Source organism: Gigantopelta aegis, chromosome 7 (assembly GCF_016097555.1).
Source record: "Gigantopelta aegis isolate Gae_Host chromosome 7, Gae_host_genome, whole genome shotgun sequence".
Taxonomy (NCBI): domain Eukaryota; kingdom Metazoa; phylum Mollusca; class Gastropoda; order Neomphalida; family Peltospiridae; genus Gigantopelta; species Gigantopelta aegis.
The window spans coordinates 20,459,832-20,483,244 of record NC_054705.1 but is presented as its reverse complement, the minus strand read 5'-3'; the positions used below and the strand labels follow the sequence as shown (position 1 = coordinate 20,483,244).

The following is a 23,413-nucleotide window of genomic DNA, read 5'->3' as shown; positions in this document are numbered from 1 at the left end:
TGCAATGATTGCCTTTAACAGAGATGTTTAGTAAACATGTACAACAGATAAGAAACCAGTAAAACTGATTCGGAATACTTACACATTGCTGGATATCCCTGCAATGATGACTACAACAGATAAGAAACCAGTAAAACTGATTCGGAATACTTACACATTGCTGGATATCCCTGCAATGATGACTACAACAGATAAGAAACCAGTAAAACTGATTCGGAATACTTACACATTGCTGGATATCCCTGCAATGATGACTACAACAGATAAGAAACCAGTAAAACTGATTCAGAATACTTACACTTTGCTGGGTATCCCTGCAATGATGGCTTTTACAGCTTTCGCCCACAGGTCTTTCTTTGGGTGACTTTCTTCAGGAGTTGTCTCATGGTTCATCTGGATGTGTGGAACACCAATGTGTGGATCGTACGAAGAAAACTGTTACAGTTCAACCCGGAACCACCGTCCTTGTTTATTCTCTCTTGTTACTGTTAGCAGTCTCAGTGAATTGGAAATTTGTTCTGTTCTGAAAAACAACATTAAAAAAAAAAAAAGTATTTGATAAACATATTTATAGGATATTAAACAAGCTTCCATTTCTTATCATGTTTATCTCCTGAGTGAAATAATTGAAGAGTTCAGGCACAAAACGTGATATAAACCATTTTCTTTCTTTTTATAGTTAAAGCCATTATCGTATGTCAGTAAGGGCTAATCGTAGGCCCGCTGATTTGCCGCAAAAGGCGATATACACCAATTAAATTAATTTTTTTTACTGAAATTGAAAATGGATATATAATGCGTTTTGCACCTAAACTCTTCACTTTTCAATTGTTGCATGTTTTAGCGAGTGACAATGATTTTTTTTTTAATATCCTATTTATTACCCACAATTGATTTTAATTTATATCACTGAATTCATTTGATTAACATTCTGGTGAGGTCATAGTACACCAGTGGTAATAATTAAAAGTTTGTTTTGTTTGACGACACCACTAGAGCACATTGATTTATTAATCATTGACTACTGAATGTCAAACATTTGGTAATTTTGAACTATAGTCTTATAGAGGAAACTGGCTATATTTTTCCATTAGTAGCAAGGGATCTTTTATATGCACCATGCCAAAGACAGGATAATTAACATATACTACGGTCTTTGATATACCACTGGCTAGAACGAGAAATAGCCCAATGGGCCCACCGACAGGGATAGATCCCAAACTAACCACGCATCAAGTGAGTCCCTTAGGTGGGGTTTTTAATATAATATATACTAGTGGGAAAAAGTAACTGTGTATGGTTATCATGTTGATAAAAAAATAATTTCAAGACATAAAACGATAAAATGATCATATAGCATTATTTATTAGGCAATTAAGCAAAACGTCAATTCATTTAAAATGTCACAGCATCCGTCATTTCATCGGTATTGGGGATGAAAGACATGGGGGGTAAAAAAACAGTTCACAAAGTTAATAGCGTGTATGGCCACCGTTTGCGTTGATGCAGGCCTGGCACCGTCGCCTCATAGAGCCTACCAAATTGTTGAAGAATGCCTGGGGATGCCGTTCCAGATCTGTACTAACGTCTGACCAAGCGCTCTCAACGTCAGCGGCTGGTTAGGCAGTGCACGTACACGACGTTGCATCTCATCCCAGACGTGCTCGATTGGTGCAAGATCGGGTGAAAACCGCAGGCCACTGCAACACATCGATGTTCTGCTGTGCTAGAAAATCCATTACCACCCGGGCGACATGAGGTCTAGCATTGTCATGCTGAAGCGTGATGTGACGTTGCTGTCCTTGCACAAATGGGATGACGTGAGCCTAAATAATGTCGTCACGGTAGCGTACAGCGTTCAAATTGCCATCGATGACCACAAGAGGTGTTCGTCCAGTTGACGTGATGCCACCCCCAAACCATGACACTGCCTCCGCCAAATGCACGTCGCTCCACAACACAGGCGTCACTAAAACGTTCTCCAACACGACGATACACTCTTGAACGGCCGTCACTGCTGTCCAAGTGAAACCTGGACTCGTCCGTAAACAGTATACCCGCCCAGTCACGGTGATTAAAGTGCAAGTGTCTTCTACACCAAGCCAAACGTGCTACACGATGACGTCTTAGCAAAACTGAACGGACAGCCGGGCGTCGCGGACGGATACCATGTTCACGTAATCGATTCCGTACAGTTCTGGGATTAATGGCACGCAATCCAGGAATGGTCCGCGCTGTCAGACTTGCCGTTTTGGAATCGATTCCCGAGGTGCACGAGTCTGATGTGGTTGTCCTGCTGTTTTGACATCACGCGTGGACGGCCTGCACGTTGTTGGTCTCTGACATTACCAACATGTTGATAACGTCTCCACAAAGCCTGAATAATGTTTATGTGTACACCAAATTGCGTAGCGACAGCGCGATGGCGCATACCAGCCTGGATCATGCCAATTGCGTGAAGGCGGTCATTTTCGTTTTAGCCTGGGCATTGCTCTGCTACAATTTTCAACAGAAATAACCTGCTTTTCTGTACCCCCGGTTGGCATGCAATGACCCGACAGTTGAAAAGTCGACAAAAACTTGAAAAGTAACATGTTGGGAGAAAAAAATGGGAAAAACATGTTCATGTCCCAGAAGCAAAACTGCACGTGCAAATACAGCATTGACCCAGCTATTGTGTGGCGGTGCGTTCACTGGTAACATGTACAAAACATCAGGCTAAAATATTGAGCGGTTTTATTTTCATCCGATTTTTTAGGTTACACAGTTACTTTTTTCCACTAGTATATATAGTAAAATATTTTGGTTTTAGTGTATGCTACTTTTTTTTTCTTCTTTTTTTTTATCCCACTTCGGGGAGTGTTCAGTAGTTACTTCTGGCATTGTTAAGAGGCACTTGTAACCATCTACTATGCACCTCTACTACCGACGGTCGTTAGTTAGTGCCGTGGGTCAGACCAGCTTTATTAACGGTAGAGGACGAGGATGCCAGGTGGGTGCAGGGAAATACACAGAGACTGCACCCGTGGAGGAAGTTGAGACAGGTAGGTGATGGTATGGACAGCTCAGAAGACAGAGTCGGAGGAAACTGACAGAAAGGGTCGAAACAGATTGAAATCATGGGAGAAATTGGAAAGTTTTTTTTATATTAAGATAATGAGAATGATAGGCAGAGGGTGATAGATGAGAAAGATGAATGAATGTGTGAGCCAGCTTTGACGGGATTTGAACCACTGTCGTCAGCTTGTGTATGTTACTGGTTAGATAGCAAAAAATATATATATAATTTCAAGGCTCAAATTGATTTAAAGGGACAGACCCTAGTTTTTAAACACTACAGCATATTTTTCACTATTAACAGCCATTTATGATCACTGAAATCAAACATTACTTATATTTTATTCTTTAGATTATCCATTTCCATACAACCGAAGTGTTTCTGGTTATCCTGGTGTTTGTAGTACCAAAAATTACATTTTTCATATTTTTAAAAAGCACACACGTGCGTCTGAGAAGTAGCGGTTATTGATTCAAGTTCTAGTCTATTTTTAAGAATATTTCCTGTTTTAACATCACATACTCTTCTTTCACTCTATTATAACGTTATCCAAATGAGCTACAGGTTTGTAAATTAACTAAACTTAGTGTCCATTTTTTATGTAACCGGCCTCGGTGGTGTCGTGGTTAGGCCATCGGTCTACAGGCTGGTAGGTACTGGGTTCGGATCCCAGTCGAGGCATGGGATTTTTAATCCAGATAGCGACTCCAAAACCTGAGTGAGTGCTCCACAAGGCTCAATGGGTAGGTGTAAACCACTTACACTGACCAGTGATCCATAACTGGTTCAACAAAGGCCATGGTTTGTGCTATCCTGACTGTGCTGACTGTGGGAAGTGCAAATAAAAGATCCCTTGCTGCCTCTCGTAAAAGAGTAGCCTATGTGGCGACAGCAGGTTTCCTCTAAAAAACAGTGTCAGAATGATCATATGTTTGACGTCGAATAGGCGATGATAAAAAATATCAATGTGCTCTAGTGGTGTCATTAAATAAAACAAACTTTACTTTTTATTTTTTACGTGTTAAAACTAGCCTTTAATATATTACTTTTTTTTACTTTTTTTTATTATTTTTTTACTTTTTTATTAATGCACACTTTTCCACTGAAGTACATTCCACCCCTTATATATAAGCAGAGATGAAAAGAATTGGGAGAAATGATGGCATTGTTGGCATTAAAACAAAAAACAACATATGCACATACCTAATTAGGCTATCATAAGAGAAATACATACCTACACTGACGCAATCACACAAATATAGATAGAGGGAAAACAGGAAAGGAAAGATTGCTTAACAGCACCTGAGCACATTTTAAAACTATGGCTGTTTGGTGTCGAACATTTGAAAGGAAATCAGCCATTGCCTCATATACTGCTTCTAAAGGCACGTTTGACATCCACTAGCTGAAGATTAAAGGGACATTCCTGAGTTTGCTGCACTTTTTAAGACGTTATCGACTAACAAAGACTTTTTAACGATTGTAATTACATATCAAATATATTTTTCTGCATCAAATACTAGTGGCTGTATATTAAACATGTTTCTGATCGTTCTAATATTTGTACTACGGTAGGTTAAATTTCATTTTATTTCCTCTTTTTTTCTTATTTTCGTACGTACGAAATTATTTGAAAACAAAATCCAGTTTGGGCTTCTTACAAATATTAAGACGACCAGAAACACATTGAAGACACTGATATTCTAAACAAGAAAATATATTTAATATGTAAGTTTAATCGTAGAAATATTTTATTAGTCGGAAACATCTTACAATGCAGCAAACTCGAGAATGTCCCTTTAAGTTAAATTAAATTTTATCTTTATTAGTTCCAATGCAGTTAAACAAAGCAAAACTTTTATTACATTTTACTAAAGCAGAAAATAGTAATTTTTTGTGTCAAAAGGGAAAGGAATAATGTGGCATGTGACTTCATAATGAATAAAGATAAAATTCATATAAAAGCAAAACTTTTAAACTTTATAGGTGCATGTGCAGGAAATTGTTCAGGGGGTTTAGAATGTGGTGAGAATTTTTTTTTAGTGGGAGTCGGTTGTGGTCGCATGGAACATGTTAAAAAAAAATTTGATTTGAGCAGGGGATTTGAGAGAGAGACAGACAGAGACAGAGACAGAGAGACAGAGATACAGAGAGACAGACAGGGAGAGGGAGGGATGAGAGAAAGATAGAGAGAGAGACAGATAGGGAGAGGGAGGGATGAGAGAAAGATAGAGAGAGAGAATTAGGATAGAGAGGGGGTGGGGATATGGAGAGATGGAGGGATGAGAGAAAGAGAGAGAGAGAGGGAGAGTGAGTATGACAGAAAGAAGAGAGAAAAAAGAGAGTATGAGAGAGAGAGAGAGAGAGAGAGAGAGAGAGAGAGAGAGAGAGAGAGAGAGAGAGAGAGAGAGAGAGAGAGAGAGAGACTACATCTTTTACAACTCCCACCAAGAAAAGAAATGAAGAGAATATTTCTTTTATAACATCTCAGCTATTTGGTGTCCTATGTATGGTTGTATTGACATTTGATCAATACAGAGAAAGGAAATCTGCTGCCTATAAAGCAGCAAGAGATCTTTTATATGCAGTTTCCTACAGAGAGAACACTATCCTTCCCTCCCTCCCTCCCTCTCTGTCCCTCCCGCTGTCTGTCTTTCCCTCTCTTTGTGTCTCTCTAAGAACTAACAACTAACCCACTGTCCTGGACAGACAGCCCAGATAACTGAGGTGTGTGTCCAAGACAGTGCACTGCCCATGAGCCCTAATTAGATGCAAGCACAGAAATCAAGTTAAAACACTGCAACAGCAGTAAACAACAATACAGGTAACATACAACAGGTAACGTACCTGTCACCTTTATACACAAGCAGGTAGCAGCCTATACTAGACATACAATGTACATACATATATACATGTATATAAACACAATCTACTCACCATAGAAACACAACCTTACAGTGGTGAATACTTCTTTACTATGCTGGCAAATACACCAGTCCTCTGTTTATGTATCATTCAAAAAAACTTTTTAAATTAAAATATAGTAAAAAAATATTTAGGTATTACTTCTGACTTAAGCAAGGACTGTCAAAGGATATCAGTGATGCCAAACTACCCGATGTCTTAAAGTGATTAATAAATGATGTATAACAAGTAAGCGTGTTTTCTGACGGCTGTACGGCCATGCATGGGTGGAGATTCGGCAAAGTCATATGAACTTTTAGGCCTGGCCAAAACGGTCTGATGTGAGATTGTTTTTTTGTGAATTCCAGCACCATTTATTTGTCCACTGACCTTGTGTCTTCATATCATTGAAACCTAGCTAGTAAGTCAACTCTTTGTTCAGTGACCACCTGTGTTAACAGGACAGAATTTTATATTGGGGTGGGGTGGGCAACCACACTGTTTATGAGAAAATATATATGGTGTGGGTAGGGAAAGAGGTGTGATTGGGAGGGGGTATTGCCCCCATGCCCCCCCCCCCCCCCACCAGTTTCGCAAGTGTTTAAGAAAGAAATGTTTTATTTTACAATGCACTCAACACATTTTATTTACGGTTATATGGCATGAAACATTTGGTTAAGGACACTACACAGATATTGAGAGAGGAAACCCACTGTCGCCACTTCATGGGTTATTCTATTTAAATTAGCAGCAAGGGATCTTTTATATGCACCATCCCACAGACAAGGTGGTACATACCATGGTCTTTGACATACCAGTTGTGGTGCACTGGCTGGATTGAGAAATAGCCCAATGGCCCCACTGACGGGCATCGATCCCAGACACACCGGCCTCGGTGGTGTCGTGGCAGGCCATCGGTCTACAGGCTGGTAGGTACTGGGTTCGGATCCCAGTCGAGGCATGGAATTTTTAATCCAGATATCGACTCCAAACCCTGAGTGAGTGCTCCGCAAGGCTCAATGGGTAGGTGTAAACCACTTGCACCGACCAGTGATCCATAACTGGTTCAACAAAGGCCATGGTTTGTGCTATCCTGCCTGTTGGAAGCACAAATAAAAGATCCCTTGCTGCCTGTCGTAAAAAGAGTAGCCTATGTGGCGACAGCGGGTTTCCTCTAAAAAAAAATCTGTGTGGTCCTTAACCATATGTCTGACGCCATATAACCGTAAATAAAATGTGTTGAGTGCGTCGTTAAATAAAACACTTCTTTCTTTCTTTCGATCCCAGACAAACCGTGCATTGAGCAAGCACTTTACCACTGTGCTACATTTCGCCCTGCAAGTGTTCTAGAGTCAACTGTCTTTTCACTGCATACCTGTGCTTGCTTACAGTCAGGGGCGAGATTTACATGTAGCTCAGTCGGTTGAATGCCCACTTGAGGTGCTTGCATCGCAGGATTGAACCACCTTTTGTGGATTCATTCAACTGATTGGATTTTTTCTCGTTCCAACCAGAGCACCACAACTGGTCAAAGGCCTTGGTATGTGCTTTCCTGTCTGTAGGAAATTGAATATAAAAGATCCCTTCCTGCATTAAGAAAATGTAGAGGTGTTTCCTCTGCTGACTATGTGTCAGAATTACCAAATGTACCGACATCCGATAGCCAATGATTAATAAATCAATGTGCTCTAGTGGTGTCGTTAAAGAAAAGAAACTTAACTGCTTACAGTCTAATTTCCATACACTTTCTAACAGTGGTATAAGAATAACTGTAGTGACATTCTTTGAACTTTTGACTTCGGTACTCAAAGCCGATTTAGATCTGTGTCGGTGAACCATTTGTTATAATAACACTACTGCTACAAACCAAGGTATTATTGTTATATAATGGATCTCTGTTGTACAACAGTAAAATATAGCCACAACCAATGCTGGTAAATTAACCAGCCTCGGAGGTGTAGTGGTTATGCCATTGGACTCGAGGCTGGTAGGTACTGGGTTCGTATCCCACCTGAGGAATTGGGGGATTTTTCATGCCAATACCGGCTCCAACCCAGAGTGAGTGCACCACTAGGCTGAATGGGTTGGTGTAAGGCCACATACACAGTGTTTCACTCACTTCACAGGTGTGACTCCTGAGTGTGTGACCCCACATAGCGGATGATGATGACCCAGCATGCACTGCAGGTTCCGTATACCCCGGGCGCGGGTGATACCGAGATAGCTCAACTGACAACAAAGCGTAGAGTACGGCCCTGTCAAGTAGTTCCACACAGAAATGGAAATACTGTGACTTCACCATTCATCTCATCATCATCCATGTTTTTAATGTTCAAAAAAACAAAACAAAAATGTCTTTGTCTCTGTTAAATGTTTGTGGTGTTTCACAAAAACCCCGCCAAAAACTGATAAATTAAATGACTCTGGATGAGGTATGTGTCATCCTGTTTATTGAAAACTCCTGGGGTTTTAAGAGTAGCCTGTGTGACAGTAGTGGATTTCTCTCCATGTTTTGTTCTTCCTCCTCCCTCCATCTCCCCCTCACTCTTCTTTTTATCTCTCCTCCTCTCCATCTCTCCCTCCCCCCCCCACCTCTCTCCCACTCCATTTATTTCTCCCTTTTTCTCTCTTCCACTCTTTCTCCACCTCATCCCCCTCTGCTTTACATGTGTGTCCAACCCCCCCCCTCCCTTTCAGTGGGCCCATTGGGCTATTTCTCTTTCCAGCCATGACTTGTATATCAAAGGCTGTGGTATGTGCTTTCCTGTCTGTAAAATGGTTCATATAAAAGATCCCTTGTTACAAATGAAAAAAATGAAACAGGTTTCCTCTCTACGTCTAACAGACGATGAGTAATAAATAAAAGTGCTCTGCTGGCGTCATCAAACAAAATGTTTTTTTAAGATATCAATCGACTATTATTAATATATTTGTGTGTATGTGTGTGTGTGTGTGCATGCGTGTATGTGTGCTTTTAAACACAACTGACTATTATTTTAATGAGGTGTGTGTATGCTTTTAAATTGAAAAACTTAATTTTTTTCCCCACTCATCAAAAAAATGTGTGCACATGTGTGCATGCGTATACCAGTGAATGCCTTTAAATTGAAAAACAAAATGATTCTGAGAGTTCTGAGACCTACAGGGCCCAACAAATTTTTGTATCTCTTAAATTCAAGGGACATAACTGAAAAATGGGTAAATTGCCATGGAAGTCAAACTTGATCTATAACAGTGCATGACAAAGCTATACACAAAATGTTAGCTTGATATCTTGAGGCATTGCAAAAAAAAAACGTCTAGAAAATAAATGTTCATGTCTAAGTTCAAGGGCCATAACTCTGTCATAACTAAAATTGGTAAATTGCCATAAAAGTCACTTGATCTGTGAAAAAAAAGACATCCAGAAAAGTATGTGGATGGACGGACAGACAGACAGGATGGAGATGAAACCTATAGCTAAAGAAAACAAAGTTAAAAAAAATTTCCACTTATAAAAAATAGTTGATAAATGAGAACAGCATCCCTTCTTTTAAATTGCAGGTTAAATCAGAAACCAGATACTGTGAACACTAAAAGGCCGAACTATAACCTAATAATATGTCCACCTCAATAGATCACTCAAGCATGAAGTTTATTAGTGAGGAAAACCAACAGCTGATGATAAGATACTGATGAAGAAAAATACAGGGGTGGGGAGGGGAGGTTCCATTGTTCAGTGTAAAAGAACTTATTTTATGATGGGAAGTATGCAAGAAAAATGAAAATAGGAATACTGGTTTATCAACACCTCACATATTTAGAACCATGGTTGTTGGTGTCCTATATAAGGATACGGTTATATGGTGTGTATGAGAGAGAGAGAGAGAGTGAGAGAGTGAGAGAGAGAGTGAGAGTGAGAGTGAGAGAGAGAGAGAGAGAGAGAGAGAGAGAGAGAGAGAGAGAGAGAGAGAGAGAGAGAGAGAGAGAGAGAGAGAGATAGAGAGAGAGGATAGAGAGAGATAGAGGAGTAAGACAGAGGGATAGTGTATGGCAGAGGAAGAGGGGGGGGGCAGAGGGAGCCTATGTACGAGAAAAATAGAATGGGTGGGGGGGGGTGTATGACAGAGGGAGGAAGAGGGACAGAGAAATTATATGAGAATGTGAGAGACAGAGACAGAAGCTGACCTACACTGCTTTATTTGTTGTATTAGTCCAGTTACCAAGGTGGGTTCTGTGTGCATTTCCAGCTATAGAGAATTACTCTTCAAATTATCAGAGATCAGATAAACAGTTTCAAATGTACCGAGGTGTCGTTAACAAAATATTCTTTTCATTTAAACTGATAGGTCTATTTTCAAATATAAAATGTACCAGGCACCTTCACGTATCTACTTCAAAGAAGCCATCCAACAATGACATCTTCATAACTAACTCATTAAACACCGTCAGTTTTCACTTCGATAGATCTTGTGAAGGATGAAAATGTATAATATCACATTATTTCTTTTTATCAAGTTGCCTGCTGCGCAATAACAAGGGCAAGATAATTCCTGGAACAGGATAGATACAAAATATAAAAAATAGTTGGGGTGTGTGTGTTTTTGGGTTTTTTTTAAAGGGACTATCCTGAGTTTGTAGTAATTTTTACCTTAATAAAATGACAATTTATTACATTTTCTTGCTCAGAATCTGAATATCTCTATAACCAATGCATTGTAATGTTTTGTAGTTTATGTATCTCAATATCGATTTTTGTTTAAAATAATTTTGTACATATAATAAATTTATTTTTTCTAATGGCCAAATGAAATTTGAAATAATTTGGCCAAAGATCATTCCAAACGTATTTGGTGACCGGTCACGTTTTAACATGCACATTCAGAACAAGCTGTTGTAGCACACATCTGTCATGGGCGCAGGTGTCGAATTTTACCGGCTGCTCCGTCCAGGGCAGGAAACAAAACATTTATTTGAATAATACTAATATTTAAAACATGTTATGGTAAGATGGGCACGAGTTCGACCAGTACCCCTTTCAATGGTTAGGGTTAGTTTTAAGGTTGCACTAAACCAATTAATTTCTGGCTGGGTCGAAGTTCGAGGTGCACCAAACTTTTGATAGAGAACTTAACACCACAAGTCCTGTGATTGGTTATAAATGTGAGTGTTGGTTGTAAAAAAAATTAGTTTCATCTGGGCAAAAAATGTATGCAATTTTATTTGATGTAGTACCACTGTGTCAAGTAGCCTTGTGCTTCGAACATGTATAGAGTACCTGTAAAAAAAAAAAAAAAAAGTACTCCAATTTTGTGCGAAACTAGGGGTGTTGTAGGAACATCTGGTTATACCGAAAATGAGCCATGAAAGGTACCATTTTCTGCAGTTATACTTTTGAGGTAGGGGTTGTGGTACCGATATTTATGGGTCATAGTTTGGTCGATATATTGCATAGTGTTTTTAAACACAAACGTTAACATGGTCGCCTATGGGATTTTAATTGGTATAGTCCAACCTTAAGGTTGGGCTTAGGGTTAGTCTTAGAGACTTTGATATAGAGGGGTATGGGTCAAACTCTTTCAGTAACATGGTGTTTCAAAAAACAGGAAAAAGCTAAATATTAGTTAAAGTTTATTGAAGGAACAAACAGAATTCAAGTCTTGTAGGGCTGATAGTGTCCTTAAAGTCTTTTCTATCAATGCAGTCAGTCTGGGATCGATCCCCGTTGGTGGACTCATTGGGCTATTTCTTTATTTATGGTTTTTGGTGTTTTTTTAACGTATGTAATTATAGCTAGATGTAAACTCTCGATAATGATTATACATCGAGTTGAAATGCATATTTGGGCTTTCTCAAATCGCAAAACAGTATATTAAAATTATATCACGTCTGTAGTACGACTCGTTTGTGAGGCAGCCAGTGCACCACGACTGGTGTATCAAAGGCTGTGGTATGTACTACCCTTTCTGTGGGATGACGCATATAAAAGATCCCTTGCTGCTAATTGAAAAAGAGTAGCTCATGAAGTGGCGAGTGGGTTTTCTCTCTCAATATCTGTGTGGTCCTTAACCATATGCATGAAAGAAAGAAATGTTTTATTTAACGACGAACTCAACACATTTTATTTACGGTTATATGGCGTCAGACATATGGTTAAGGACCACACATATTTTGAGAGGAAACCCGCTGTCGCCACTACATGGGCTACTCTTCCGATTAGCAGCAAGGGATCTTTTATTTGCGCTTCCCACAGGCAGGATAGCACAAACCATGGCCTTTGTTGAACCAGTTATGGATCACTGGTCGGTGCAAGTGGTTTACACCTACCCATCGAGCCTTGCGGAGCACTCACTCAGGGTTTGGAGTCGGTATCTGGATTAAAAATCCCATGCCTCGACTGGGATCCGAACCCAGTACCTACCAGCCTGTAGACCGATGGCCTACCACGACGCCGGTCCATATGTATGATGCCATATAACCAAAAATAAAATGGGTTGAGTACATCATTAAATAAAACATTTCCTTTTCTATCAAAATGGTGAGCAATGGCTCAGCCCTTACTGAAATGACTTATATTTTTCACTTATAAGTGAAGTATAAGTTGTATTAACAAGTATAAGGAGTATTAAGTATAAGTGAGTTATAAGTAAACGATTAGGGTTTTGTATGCAAATGAGGTATCACTTATACAAAGTATATGTGACATATAGGTGAAGTCTTTATATATATATATATATATATATATATATATATATAAAGTGAAGTGTAAGTCATTCGCTTATATTTAACAAGTGTTAGATATATATAAGTGACTTATACTTCACATATAAGTGACTTATAAGTGAAGTATAAGTGTGACTTATAAGTGAAGTATAAGTGTAACAGAAACTGCTGTGTAAGTGAAATATAAGTGAGGTATAAGTGATTCACTAATATTTAACAGAAACTGTTGTGTAGGTGAAATATAAGTGAAGTATAAGTGATTCACCGATATTTACATAACATTACTGTATAAGTGAAATACAAGTGATTCACCAATATTTCACCAATATTTTACAAAAAACACTGTATAAGTGAAGTATAATTAGTGAAATACAAGTGATTCACCGATATTCGAGAGATACTGCTGTATAAGTGAATATCTATCAAAGGCAGTGGTATGTTCTGTCCTGTCCCAAGGAAAGATTATATGAAAGATGACTTGCTGCTTTTGAAACATGTAGAGAGCTTCCTCTGAAGACTATGGGTCAGAATTAATTAAATTTAATTTTTTACATCCAGTAGTCGGTGATGAACTAATCATTAAACAAATGAAAATAGGTAGCAATCTGTCCTTTGAGGCCAAATTTCAATATTCTCGGGCAATTGCTGTATTAATGCCACTGCTTACACACCCTCTGTAAACTAGCTGTCCACAAAACATAAAAATTTAAGCACAATAGTCTTAAACAAAGTGATGTTTCATTCCGACTCACTAATATATCTGAACAGTATATGCAAACAAATATTTTATAAATACATATATTTATTTCCAACTGTTAGATTGGATTATCTCACATGGATTATCTCACATCCATTTTCCTCAGTTATGTCATGTTCAGTGTCATCTTGATATGTCATCCAACATTCAGATGGGATTCTGAAAAACAAATGTAGTATGGATAGATCTGCTATGTAATTAGCTATTGTTTATTATTAATGTAAACATTTAGTTCTTTCTGTTAGTTTTAAAAAGACTACCCTAGAGAATCATAGCCTACCAAGTTTCAGGTGTGGGGAATCAAAACTTCCAAGAGAAAACAAATTTTCAGTTAATTTTCAAGTTTACTTTACCTGGTATCAATCAAATCAAGGATAAAACAGACTTTGAAATATTCAATGTTGACCTTTAATTTTAATTATGAAGAAATCAAATAAAATACATGATATATATTTGAATCTAAAGAATCTGTACCAATTTTCAGGCCTACAAAATATAAACTATTACGAAAAGATAAAGGGTGTTGGACTGGGGGGGAAATAATGAAATTAAAAATAAAATAAAAATATACATGCATTTGTCTACATGTTTGTACATGTATACTACATGTACATCATAGAACTGCATGCAACTCCTTTCAAGCTATAGGGGTAAAGCGCTCGATTGATGCACGGTTGACCCATGATTGATCCCTGTCGATGGGCCCTTAGGGCTTTTCTTGTTCCAGCCAGTGCACCACGACTGGTATATCGAAGGCTGTGGTATGTGCTATCCTGTCTGTGGTATAGTGCATATAAAAGATCCCTTGCTACTAATGGGAAATTGTAGCAGGTTTCTTTGCTTAATTAATGATTAATCAATCATCGGCTATTGGATATCAAACATTTGGTAATTCTGACTCTTAGTCATCAGAGAAAACCTGCTACAGTTTTTCTAATGCAGCAAGGGGTCTTTTATATGCACTTTACCACAGACAGGAAAGCAAATACCACAGTCTTTGTCCAGTTGTGGTGCACTGGTTAGAACGAGAAAAATCCCTGCATGCTTGTAAGTGACCATACATGGTGATGTCAAATGCTGTTCAAATAGTAACTTCCAGTTTACTTTTTTTTATTATTAAAATGTTTAATTCAAGATGCTCACTCAATATGGGAGGACAAGGAAGAATTGAAAAAAAAAAAAAAAAATTCTAATGTTAAGGAAAGTGTAAAAGTTATTATCCTGAAATAGATGTTTTAAAAATTACCAACCAACTGTCATGCAGAGATTGCATTTCCTACTAACCTGATAACACATGTTAAAGTTAATTTCAAAGTGATCTGGTATAATCAAACATTTTTGAATAATTATGTATAATGGCTTGTGACATTGAACGACCACTTCTTATGCATAAGTCATGCATCTTAAAACAGATTATTGTTTGCTAAATATACTACTCAAAAGAATTTAAGGGTCAGACGATATTTTCGACATTATTTTCTGAATGTCAATTATATTAGCTAGACCATAATGTCACGCATGGTATTGTTCCATTTTGACGAAAGTGGGTCTAAGCAACCCATAAATGAATTAAAATCCACTGTCATTAACACTGTCGACTAGTTCTAATGGCGAAAACATGCTTACATTTGCACGTAAATTAGGGCGAAAGCGAAAGGTCTGCTAAGTGCCCATAACTTGCTTTTTCACAAAGCGCTTCATTTGCACGCTTTGCACGTGTATTCCATGTTCCCAATGCTGAATTTCCGTATAATTGGAGCTTGCGTTCGTGTACGGTGCACACTCCAAATTCGACAATGGTACGACTTCAACTGACAATCGAAGATCGAGGAAGGGCTATTGCTTGGCTTCAGGATGGCAATACGCAAAGAAATGTTGCTCTGAGACTTGGTGTCAGTCAGAGTGTCGTTGGCCGACTGTGGCAACGGTACCAAGCAACGAATTCTGTTCGAAATCGTCCACGTTCGGGAAGACCCTGAAGCACTACAAATAGAGAGGACCGCTACATCACCAATATGGCTCTACGTCAACGAACAACCACTGCACGCCAATTACGTGACAATCTGCGGACTGCGACTGGAACTCGAGTGTCTGATCAAACCATACGCAATCGTCCGAGAGCCAATAATCTACGCTGCCGTTGCCAGGCTGTTCGACCACCACTCCTACCAAATCACAGAACGGCCAGACGTCACTGGTGCACACTTCATCTGCGGTGGCAACGTGTTCAGTGGGGTCGAGTGATGTTCACTGATGAGTCCAGGTTTAGTCTCCAGTTCAACGACGGTTGGGTTCGTGTCTACAGACGTCCTGGGAGCACTTCGCCGACGTTAACGTTAGACAACGTCACCGGTTCGGTGGTGGCAGCGTCATGGTGTGGGGTGGCATCTCTATCCACCACAGGACCCCCCTTTATGTGGTGGATTGGCAATCTGAATGGAATCCGCTATCTGAATGAGATTATCCGGCCGTTGGTTCTCCAGGATGACAATGCCAGACCCCACCGCGCCAGGGTGGTAACGGACTTTCTCAGACAAGGTATCGCCAGGATGGATTGGCCAGCATATTCGCCTGACTTGGCCCCAATAGAGCACGCCTGGGACGAATTAGGCAGGAGAGTTCGGGATAACCATGCCCCTCCGGCCAACCTTCATGATCTTGGTCAACTTCTTATGGCAGAGTGGCAGGTCATTCCCCAAGAGTTCTTCAGACGTCTGATCAACAGCATGAGGCAACGATGTGTCGAGTGTATTCGCGCCAGGGGTGGATTCACACACTATTAAACGAATGTTCTAATGTGTAAAATCCATGTTTGACAACCTTCAACTTTGACAGCATATCATGTGACTTTCTTGTATACAGTGACGTTTATTTGTGGTTTTTTGTAAATATGGAACAATAAATTAAATTTTTGGTGTAGTTTACATCATCAATCTAATACACTCTGAAACTTATTTGGTTATAAATTTTTGACCCTTAAATTCTTTTGAGTAGTATACATACCAGTCACAAATAATTTCCATAATATGATGACCAGAATTATATAAAATTATACAATATATACAATACACCATACACCCACACCCCCACACCCATGTATATCATACAACCACACCCCCACACCCATCACCCACACCCCCACACCCATGTATATAACTGTTTCTTGTAATCAAAGTAAATGTCCATTTCATCCTCGTGCAAACCCAATCCAGGTATGACAATATCCTATCCAAGAATTTTCCTATGTCAAGAGTTAGTTTTTTTTCAAAAGAGAATACAAGCATTTTGAAAAGAAATTAACTGGCATGTGGCGAAAAGGCTTGATACCACACCCCAGTCAAAGTAATATGAAACAATTTTGATAATATAAATACAAAATGCAACCAAAGATGTGTTGTAAATATTTGGGGGCATCCATACCGACAGTTGGGGGTGAAGTGAATTGAGAGTAAACAAGCAACACAAAATATAATGGTATAAATATTTAAATTTTATATATATTCTCAAACAATAAGTATGCATCGATCGGCAATTATTGCATGATTTTGTATGGTATTTCATCTTGGTAAGTGCTATCCTGTTGTGGGATGGTGCATAGTGCATAGATAAAAATACATTGCTACTAATTAATTTTTAGCAGGTTCCCTCTCAAATTATGTCAAAATTATCTGTTTGATTTATTAATCATTGGCTATTGGATGTCAATGTGCTCTAGTGGTGTCTTTAAACAAAACAAACTTACTTTTTGTATAGACAATGAATCCACGACGTTTTGCCCCCAGTTTGACTTGTTCGCCCCATGTACCAGCGCCCCCAACTGTTTGCTTGTTCGCCCCCAACTATTTGTCAGTTCGCCCCCAACTATTTGTCAGTTCGCCCCCAACTATTTGTCAAATCCCAATTATTTGTTACTTTTTAAACAATTACTGTATTGTTTCTTTAGAGGCATGTTAAACCGTGTGCGTGGGGTTTTTTCTTCTTAGAGGGGAGGGATTGTCTTTCCACGATTTGGTTGGATCCCGAGTCAGTCCGGGCACATTTGACATAAAACACCAGTCACCAGTTTAATTAATTAATGTAAATCTTTATGGGGGTGAACAGGTACCTTTGTGGGGGCGAACTGGTTAAGAATGTGAGGGCAAACTGACATCCGATTTTGGGGCGAACTGGCTTGGGGGCGAAACGTCTGTACCCTAAACAATTGAGGTTTATTGTAGCCCAAACCAAATTTTACTTTCAAAATAATTTTGTATGTACGAAAAAAATATGAATGCATGACGTTGCGAGCCCAAGCCTGATCACAAGAAAGGATTATGAAATATACATGTTATGTTGCTTAAAATTATAAAACAAAATGTTTTATAATCTTAGGTCAAAAAAAAAAAAAAAAAAGTTTCAGGTAACATGGCCAAAAAAAGTAGGGTAGGTAGGTCAGACATTTTTTTTTTTTTTTTTTTTTTCTTTTTAGTTCAAAGAAAAGTTCCCTACCCTTAAATGTGTTTGCCAGAGAAAAACTCCGTCTCAAGATGAAAGACATGAAGGCAAGCTGTCTGAAAAATCTTAAGTTTACTCTTTGCAGCCAGAATAAAAACAATTTCACTGTCCAGCGTTGGCTCAGCAGTTGATAGGCCTATCTACATCACTAGCGTAGGAAGCGGGGAAGGGGGTACTTTGTAGCAGCATCGATATTAATTTTATACGTGTGTGCACCCACCCAACCCACTTTTTGGCATCTTCCTACAGGCTACGCCCGTGTATATTAACAAATTCTGGGTACTAGGCCTAAGCAGTAGCCAACAACGAAAATTGTACCACGTCTTCTTTAAATGACCTTCACCTTTGCATGCGAAAAAAAACCGCAATGACTTGTAGTAGTCTGCATGTGGTATCAGAAATCCTTGATGTTTTGTTGAGATCGCACGTTGTTTTGGGAACATAAACCTACAATGTATGAGATGACTGGAGTTACGATAATACGATATATTTTCCTCTATAGGCCTACAGTATTTAGTAGTATGTTATAATTACCTTGATGAATGTTTGACATCAAATAGCCAATGATTAATATTTTAATCAATGTACCCTAGACTAGTAGTGGTGTCGTTAAAGAAACACTCTTGTTTTCCATGTAGACGGATCTGGAAAACAGGGTTGTTAGCAAAATGTGTATTTTTTTTACACCTAAACTTGTACATATATATTTGTACATATATTTTTATATACTTTTTTTTTTATATACATATATTTTTATATACTTTTTTTTTATATATACACATGGAAATAAGTCCATGAAATGTCCTTCACTGTTCACTGTCAATGGAAACCTTGCGAGTTTGAATGATGGAACTGCTCTCGAGGAGGACTTGAGAAAGCAGCCCAGCTTCGAGGACAAGCACCTCCGATGTGTCAGTGGAGACCGAGGCCGTACAGTACTTTCGCAACCAGATGATCAAGAAAGGCGAGACCACCATGCCAGTTGCCAGTCTGGCTGGCCACCCCTGTCGCAGGCATCGCAAGCAATCCGCGAATGTGTTGGACCGAGGAATAAATTTCTGGAATGGCTTCTTTGTCATCCGTTAATTTTTTGACATCAAACATGATATGGTCAGTCTGAAGGATAATGTCACGTTCAATGCTGTGAATCCCAACTCAAGAGCCAATTAAAGATTTGAAAATTACATCTGCAAGTCAGAACTTTCTTCTGCTGCCTAATCAGCACACCCCTAAATTGAAGAGGAGGCCAAAGTCTCTGGACGTGTCAGACAGTTACAAGACCCAAGCGGCAGTAAAGACACCATTCAGTTCGAGTTCCAAGCCAGGTCCTGTCACTATGACAGCTAATGAGTACAAAGCTGTCATGTTTATTAAGAGCATCATTGAGAAGAAAGGTGACATGAAAGTTAATGTCTTGTGCACTCATTTCAGCCAGGCTCCAGAAAGTCTTTGCAATACCATAGGATACGGAAAAGCTGAATTGGAAAAGTTTTTCGTGCTCACTCAACTTGTTCTTGGTGTCGGATGATGGGTTGATATCTCCTATTAAAAACACTCGTTTGAATGTCATCATCACTGGCAGTCGCCCACAGACGGCAGGCCGTCCTAATTTGTCTGGTCGTAAGGGTAAGATTTATCATGTTGCCAAACTGTGGGGAATCATTGATCTTGGCAAGCATGAGCATGTCTTCATAGACTGGACAATATTTGGTAAAGCAATTGATGATTTATGGTGGCGGAGCGCTACTACATGAACCAGTCTGATCAGCGACAGTCCACGCAGCAACAAGAGCAATAGCAGTCCAAGGACAGATGATGAAAATCTGATGAATGGGAATGGGATCAAAAAGTTCAAGCCGCAGTTTTGCAGCGTATCCTGCCAAACAATAGTCACGGGAGAGATCTTGGCCACTCAGCTATTCCACGAAGGTATTGAAGTCTTAAGATAATTTGATCAAAACCTTTTTTGATCTCATGAGTTACCATTTGTAATCTTATGGTACAGTTTAAAAATGTCATTAACAAGGTTCCTTAATCACTTTATGCCAAAGTTTGCCAATACCATTTTTTAAATTCATACCTTTGATTGTGTAGCTGTTCCAGGTCTTTGTATGACCTCATTAGGCCAAAAAAAATAGAAGTTTGTTTCAGGTAACATGGCAGCAAAAAAAAGTAGGGTAGGTATTTTATTTTTTTTATCTTTTTTTTAGTTAAAAGGTTACCCTACGTTAAATGTGTTTGCCAGAGAAAACTCAGTCTCAAGATTAAAGACATGAAGGCAAGCTGTCTGAAAAATCTTAGTTTACTCTTTGCAGCCAGAGAAAAATAAAAACAATTTCACTGTCAAGCGTTGGCTTAGCGCAGATAATGTCAGGATTAAAACGCGCACACACATGGGCTGCTTGATGGCATGGGAACAGCCACACCCACAGCTCGCTGATGGCCCACTAGCAGTGGCGGCAACAAGCGAGTATTCGAGCCTGCCGTCATGCTTGGTACCATGCCAGTCGTAATAAGTATGCAAACGCTTGCGGTACTGACGCTTAAAGTACCTGCTTAAATTTTTATCCATCCCACCCACACCTTTATATATAAATTTCTTACCATTTAGTAGTTAATTATAACAATTAATGCAAATTAATGCAAAGAAGTAGGAATTCAATTATATATTAGTAATACATGTACATTGTTGTGGTGGAAAGAGGAATATCAGATGAATTGTTTTCTTAATATTTTTATTGTTGTAATTAGTGTATACTTGTAGTTTATTTGAAGCAATAAATGCCTCATGCCCATATTTGTGTGTTGCGTTTTAATGTCAGTTTTAAGTTTTCACATGCCATTTTCAAAAGACAGCAAAAAACTAAAAGTTCAAAAACAATTCCTTTCACCAATAAACGTCAGTAGATGACTGCACAGAAACTTCACAGCTTTGTCCAGTTTTGTCAGAGGGTGACTGCACAAATTTGTCCAAGTTGATCAATAGATGTTTGCACAAAAACTTCAGATTTGTCCCAACTTGTATTGGAAATAACAAAATACTAATTTTGTGTGCAATTTACAAATCAATCGGCTTAGAAATGAATAACTTGTAGTAAATTTCATAGTAATAAAAAAGACGTTCCTAGCCCGAGTACTCCGACTGTATGTAAGAGAGCTAGACGGACATTTAGACATAAATGATGAGCGTGTTTATGTTCAAATGTCCGTCTAGCTCTCCGTCTAGCTCTCTTACAGTCAGAGTACTCAGGCTAAGGCGTTCCCTGTGGGACGGACTTTAGTTTTATTTTTTATTAGCCTATTGAACGGACCCATGCTAAAATCGCCCAAATTAATTTATTCCCAATTAACTGAAACACTGAAATAAATGTGAACTGTTTAATTATTATCCATGCTCAGCAGTTGATAGGCCTAACTACATAACTGGCGTAGGAAGTGGGGAAGGGGATACTTTGTAGCAGCATCGATGGTTTATATATTAATTTTATACGTGTGTGTATACATGATTCCAATTTCAAATAAATTAGTTATGCTCATATCCATTCAACGTCCAGGCATGTCTGGTCTGGGTCCAGTCTCTAACAACGCCAGTGATTGGGTTCTGGGTTCAAGGCACGGCGTAAGGTGCCGAAAAGTGGGGTGGGGGTGTATAAAAACCATCGCTGCTGCCCCCCACGCACACACACCCCTCAACCTCCATTTAACACACCGACGTGCAAGAGTTATCCTACTTGAGTACTGTCTGCTTTGTCGATCCGCGACCACAACTGTGCGCTTCCCCCCACCCCACCCCACCCCAGCAGGAAAAAAAAATTCAGGGTCGGTGGCAAAATTTAGGGTCGGTCGGGTGACCGGAAACAAGATCAATAACTATCTCTAACCTTATATTAAAGCCGCACACCCTAGTTCCATCCAGCGAAAATAAATTATAATTTGGTTAATCTACAAACCTGTAACAGACTTAGATCACGTTTTTTATCAAATGGAGTGAAAAAGCAGGTTTTATATCGATAAATACCATGGGAATCCCCATGTCCCAATTGCTTGAAATAATTTTGAAAGTTAGTATTCTGATGTCACCTGTAGATGTCGCTCGAAGCACAACAATGTCACCTGTAGATGTCGCTCGAACAACAATGCCTACGTCACGACAAATTTCACAGAGTGCGCACAGACTTGGGGTGCGTTCGTTTCACCTCTCCTGGACATGTTCCAACTGTTCTGTCTGGTTGTATCCCCTCTCCAGATATCGTAAGACTTAGCAAAATTATTGGTTTTGTTTTAAGGGTTTGTAACGTTTTGTATTGAGACACTTGTCTGAACTTTATTGTTACTGAAAATGTTCACGAACTGAAGAAAAATCTCACAAATGAACAAGCAAACGACAACAAATCGGATGTTGATTGCGCGAAGCGTGCACGAGAAAACAAACCGAACCAAAAATTATAACGGTCACGTGTTATACCAACGTCCGTGATGTTTACACAGGAAGATATCGCTCTAAAATAGATTGGACCTCGCAAGCTTGCTTAACGTTTTTTTCTCTCGAGTGCACGCCTGTTAAGAAATAAAAAAAATGCATTTCATGGTTTTACAAACATCTGGATTAGCAGGATTGCTAAAAAGCACTTCAGGTGAATGGAAATGTGAAGTAAAGTGCAATTTTGTTTGTGAAAAAATGGGTTTATAGCGAAAAACAACGCTGTAATGTTAACAATTAGTCGTAACTAGGGCGTGTCCCTTTAACTGAACCGACATCCGATTTGGGGGCGAACTGGCTTGGGGGGAGGGGGGGGGGCGCGAAACGTCTGGTACCCTAAACAATTGAGGTTTATTGTAGCCCAAACCAAATTTTACTTTCAAATAATTAATTTTGTATTTACGAAAAAAATATGAATGCATGACGTTGCGAGCCCAAGCCCGATCACCAGAAAGGATTATGAAATATACACGTTATGTTGCTTAAAACTATAAAACAAAATGTTTTATAAGCTTAGAAAAAATATCAACAACTATCTCTAACCTTACATTAATTCTAACAATTTTTAAAATTTGTTGGGGGGGGGGGATAAGGAAGACTTGCCAAACAACCAATTACTTAAAGCCAAAATCATTTTTATCACCTAACATAATATTAGGGGAGGGAGCGAACCCTCTTAATAGTTGGGGGTGAACTGACTGGGGGCGAACTGGTTTGGGGACGAAACATATGGTACCCAAAAACAATATATATATTACTAAGTAAAATGAAAAATGACTGCTACTTGTGATACTTTAAACAAATTAAAACTAAATTAATTTGTAAACAAAGACTGCTGACCTATCGGTACGTGAAACTGGTCATGTGACCTAAATCGCCCCAAAAAAGCATTACTATCGTTGTAAAAATCTGTACCCATCGGTGAAATAACATTTTTTTTCTGTAATAAATGCATCAATTTGGCATGTTAAAATATTTATTTTGCATTTAAATGTATTATTTATGATGTCAACGTGAT

At 38.9% G+C, this 23,413-nt stretch overlaps 1 protein-coding gene, 1 long non-coding RNA gene and 1 pseudogene across 2 annotated transcripts in view; 1 reads left to right on the top strand and 2 right to left on the bottom strand.

Moving 5' to 3' along the window:
- LOC121377719 (glutaminase kidney isoform, mitochondrial-like) overlaps positions 1 to 495 on the bottom strand; it is a 52,237-nt gene extending 51,742 nt beyond the window's left edge. The window contains 1 exon segment of the mRNA XM_041505805.1: positions 299 to 495. Within this exon segment, the coding sequence (XP_041361739.1) occupies positions 299 to 393 (95 nt within the window). The 5' untranslated portion in view covers positions 394 to 495.
- Positions 496 to 13,453: 12,958 nt separating this feature from the next.
- LOC121376753 lies at positions 13,454 to 18,504 on the bottom strand. Its single transcript, XR_005958519.1, has 2 exons — positions 18,259 to 18,504; positions 13,454 to 13,580 (listed from the first exon to the last, which is right to left on the bottom strand). It is a non-coding gene; the product is annotated as an uncharacterized LOC121376753 (long non-coding RNA).
- An 80-nt stretch (positions 18,505 to 18,584) lies between these two features.
- Positions 18,585 to 19,737, top strand: LOC121376957 (annotated as a pseudogene).
- Positions 19,738 to 23,413: the final 3,676 nt, after the last annotated feature.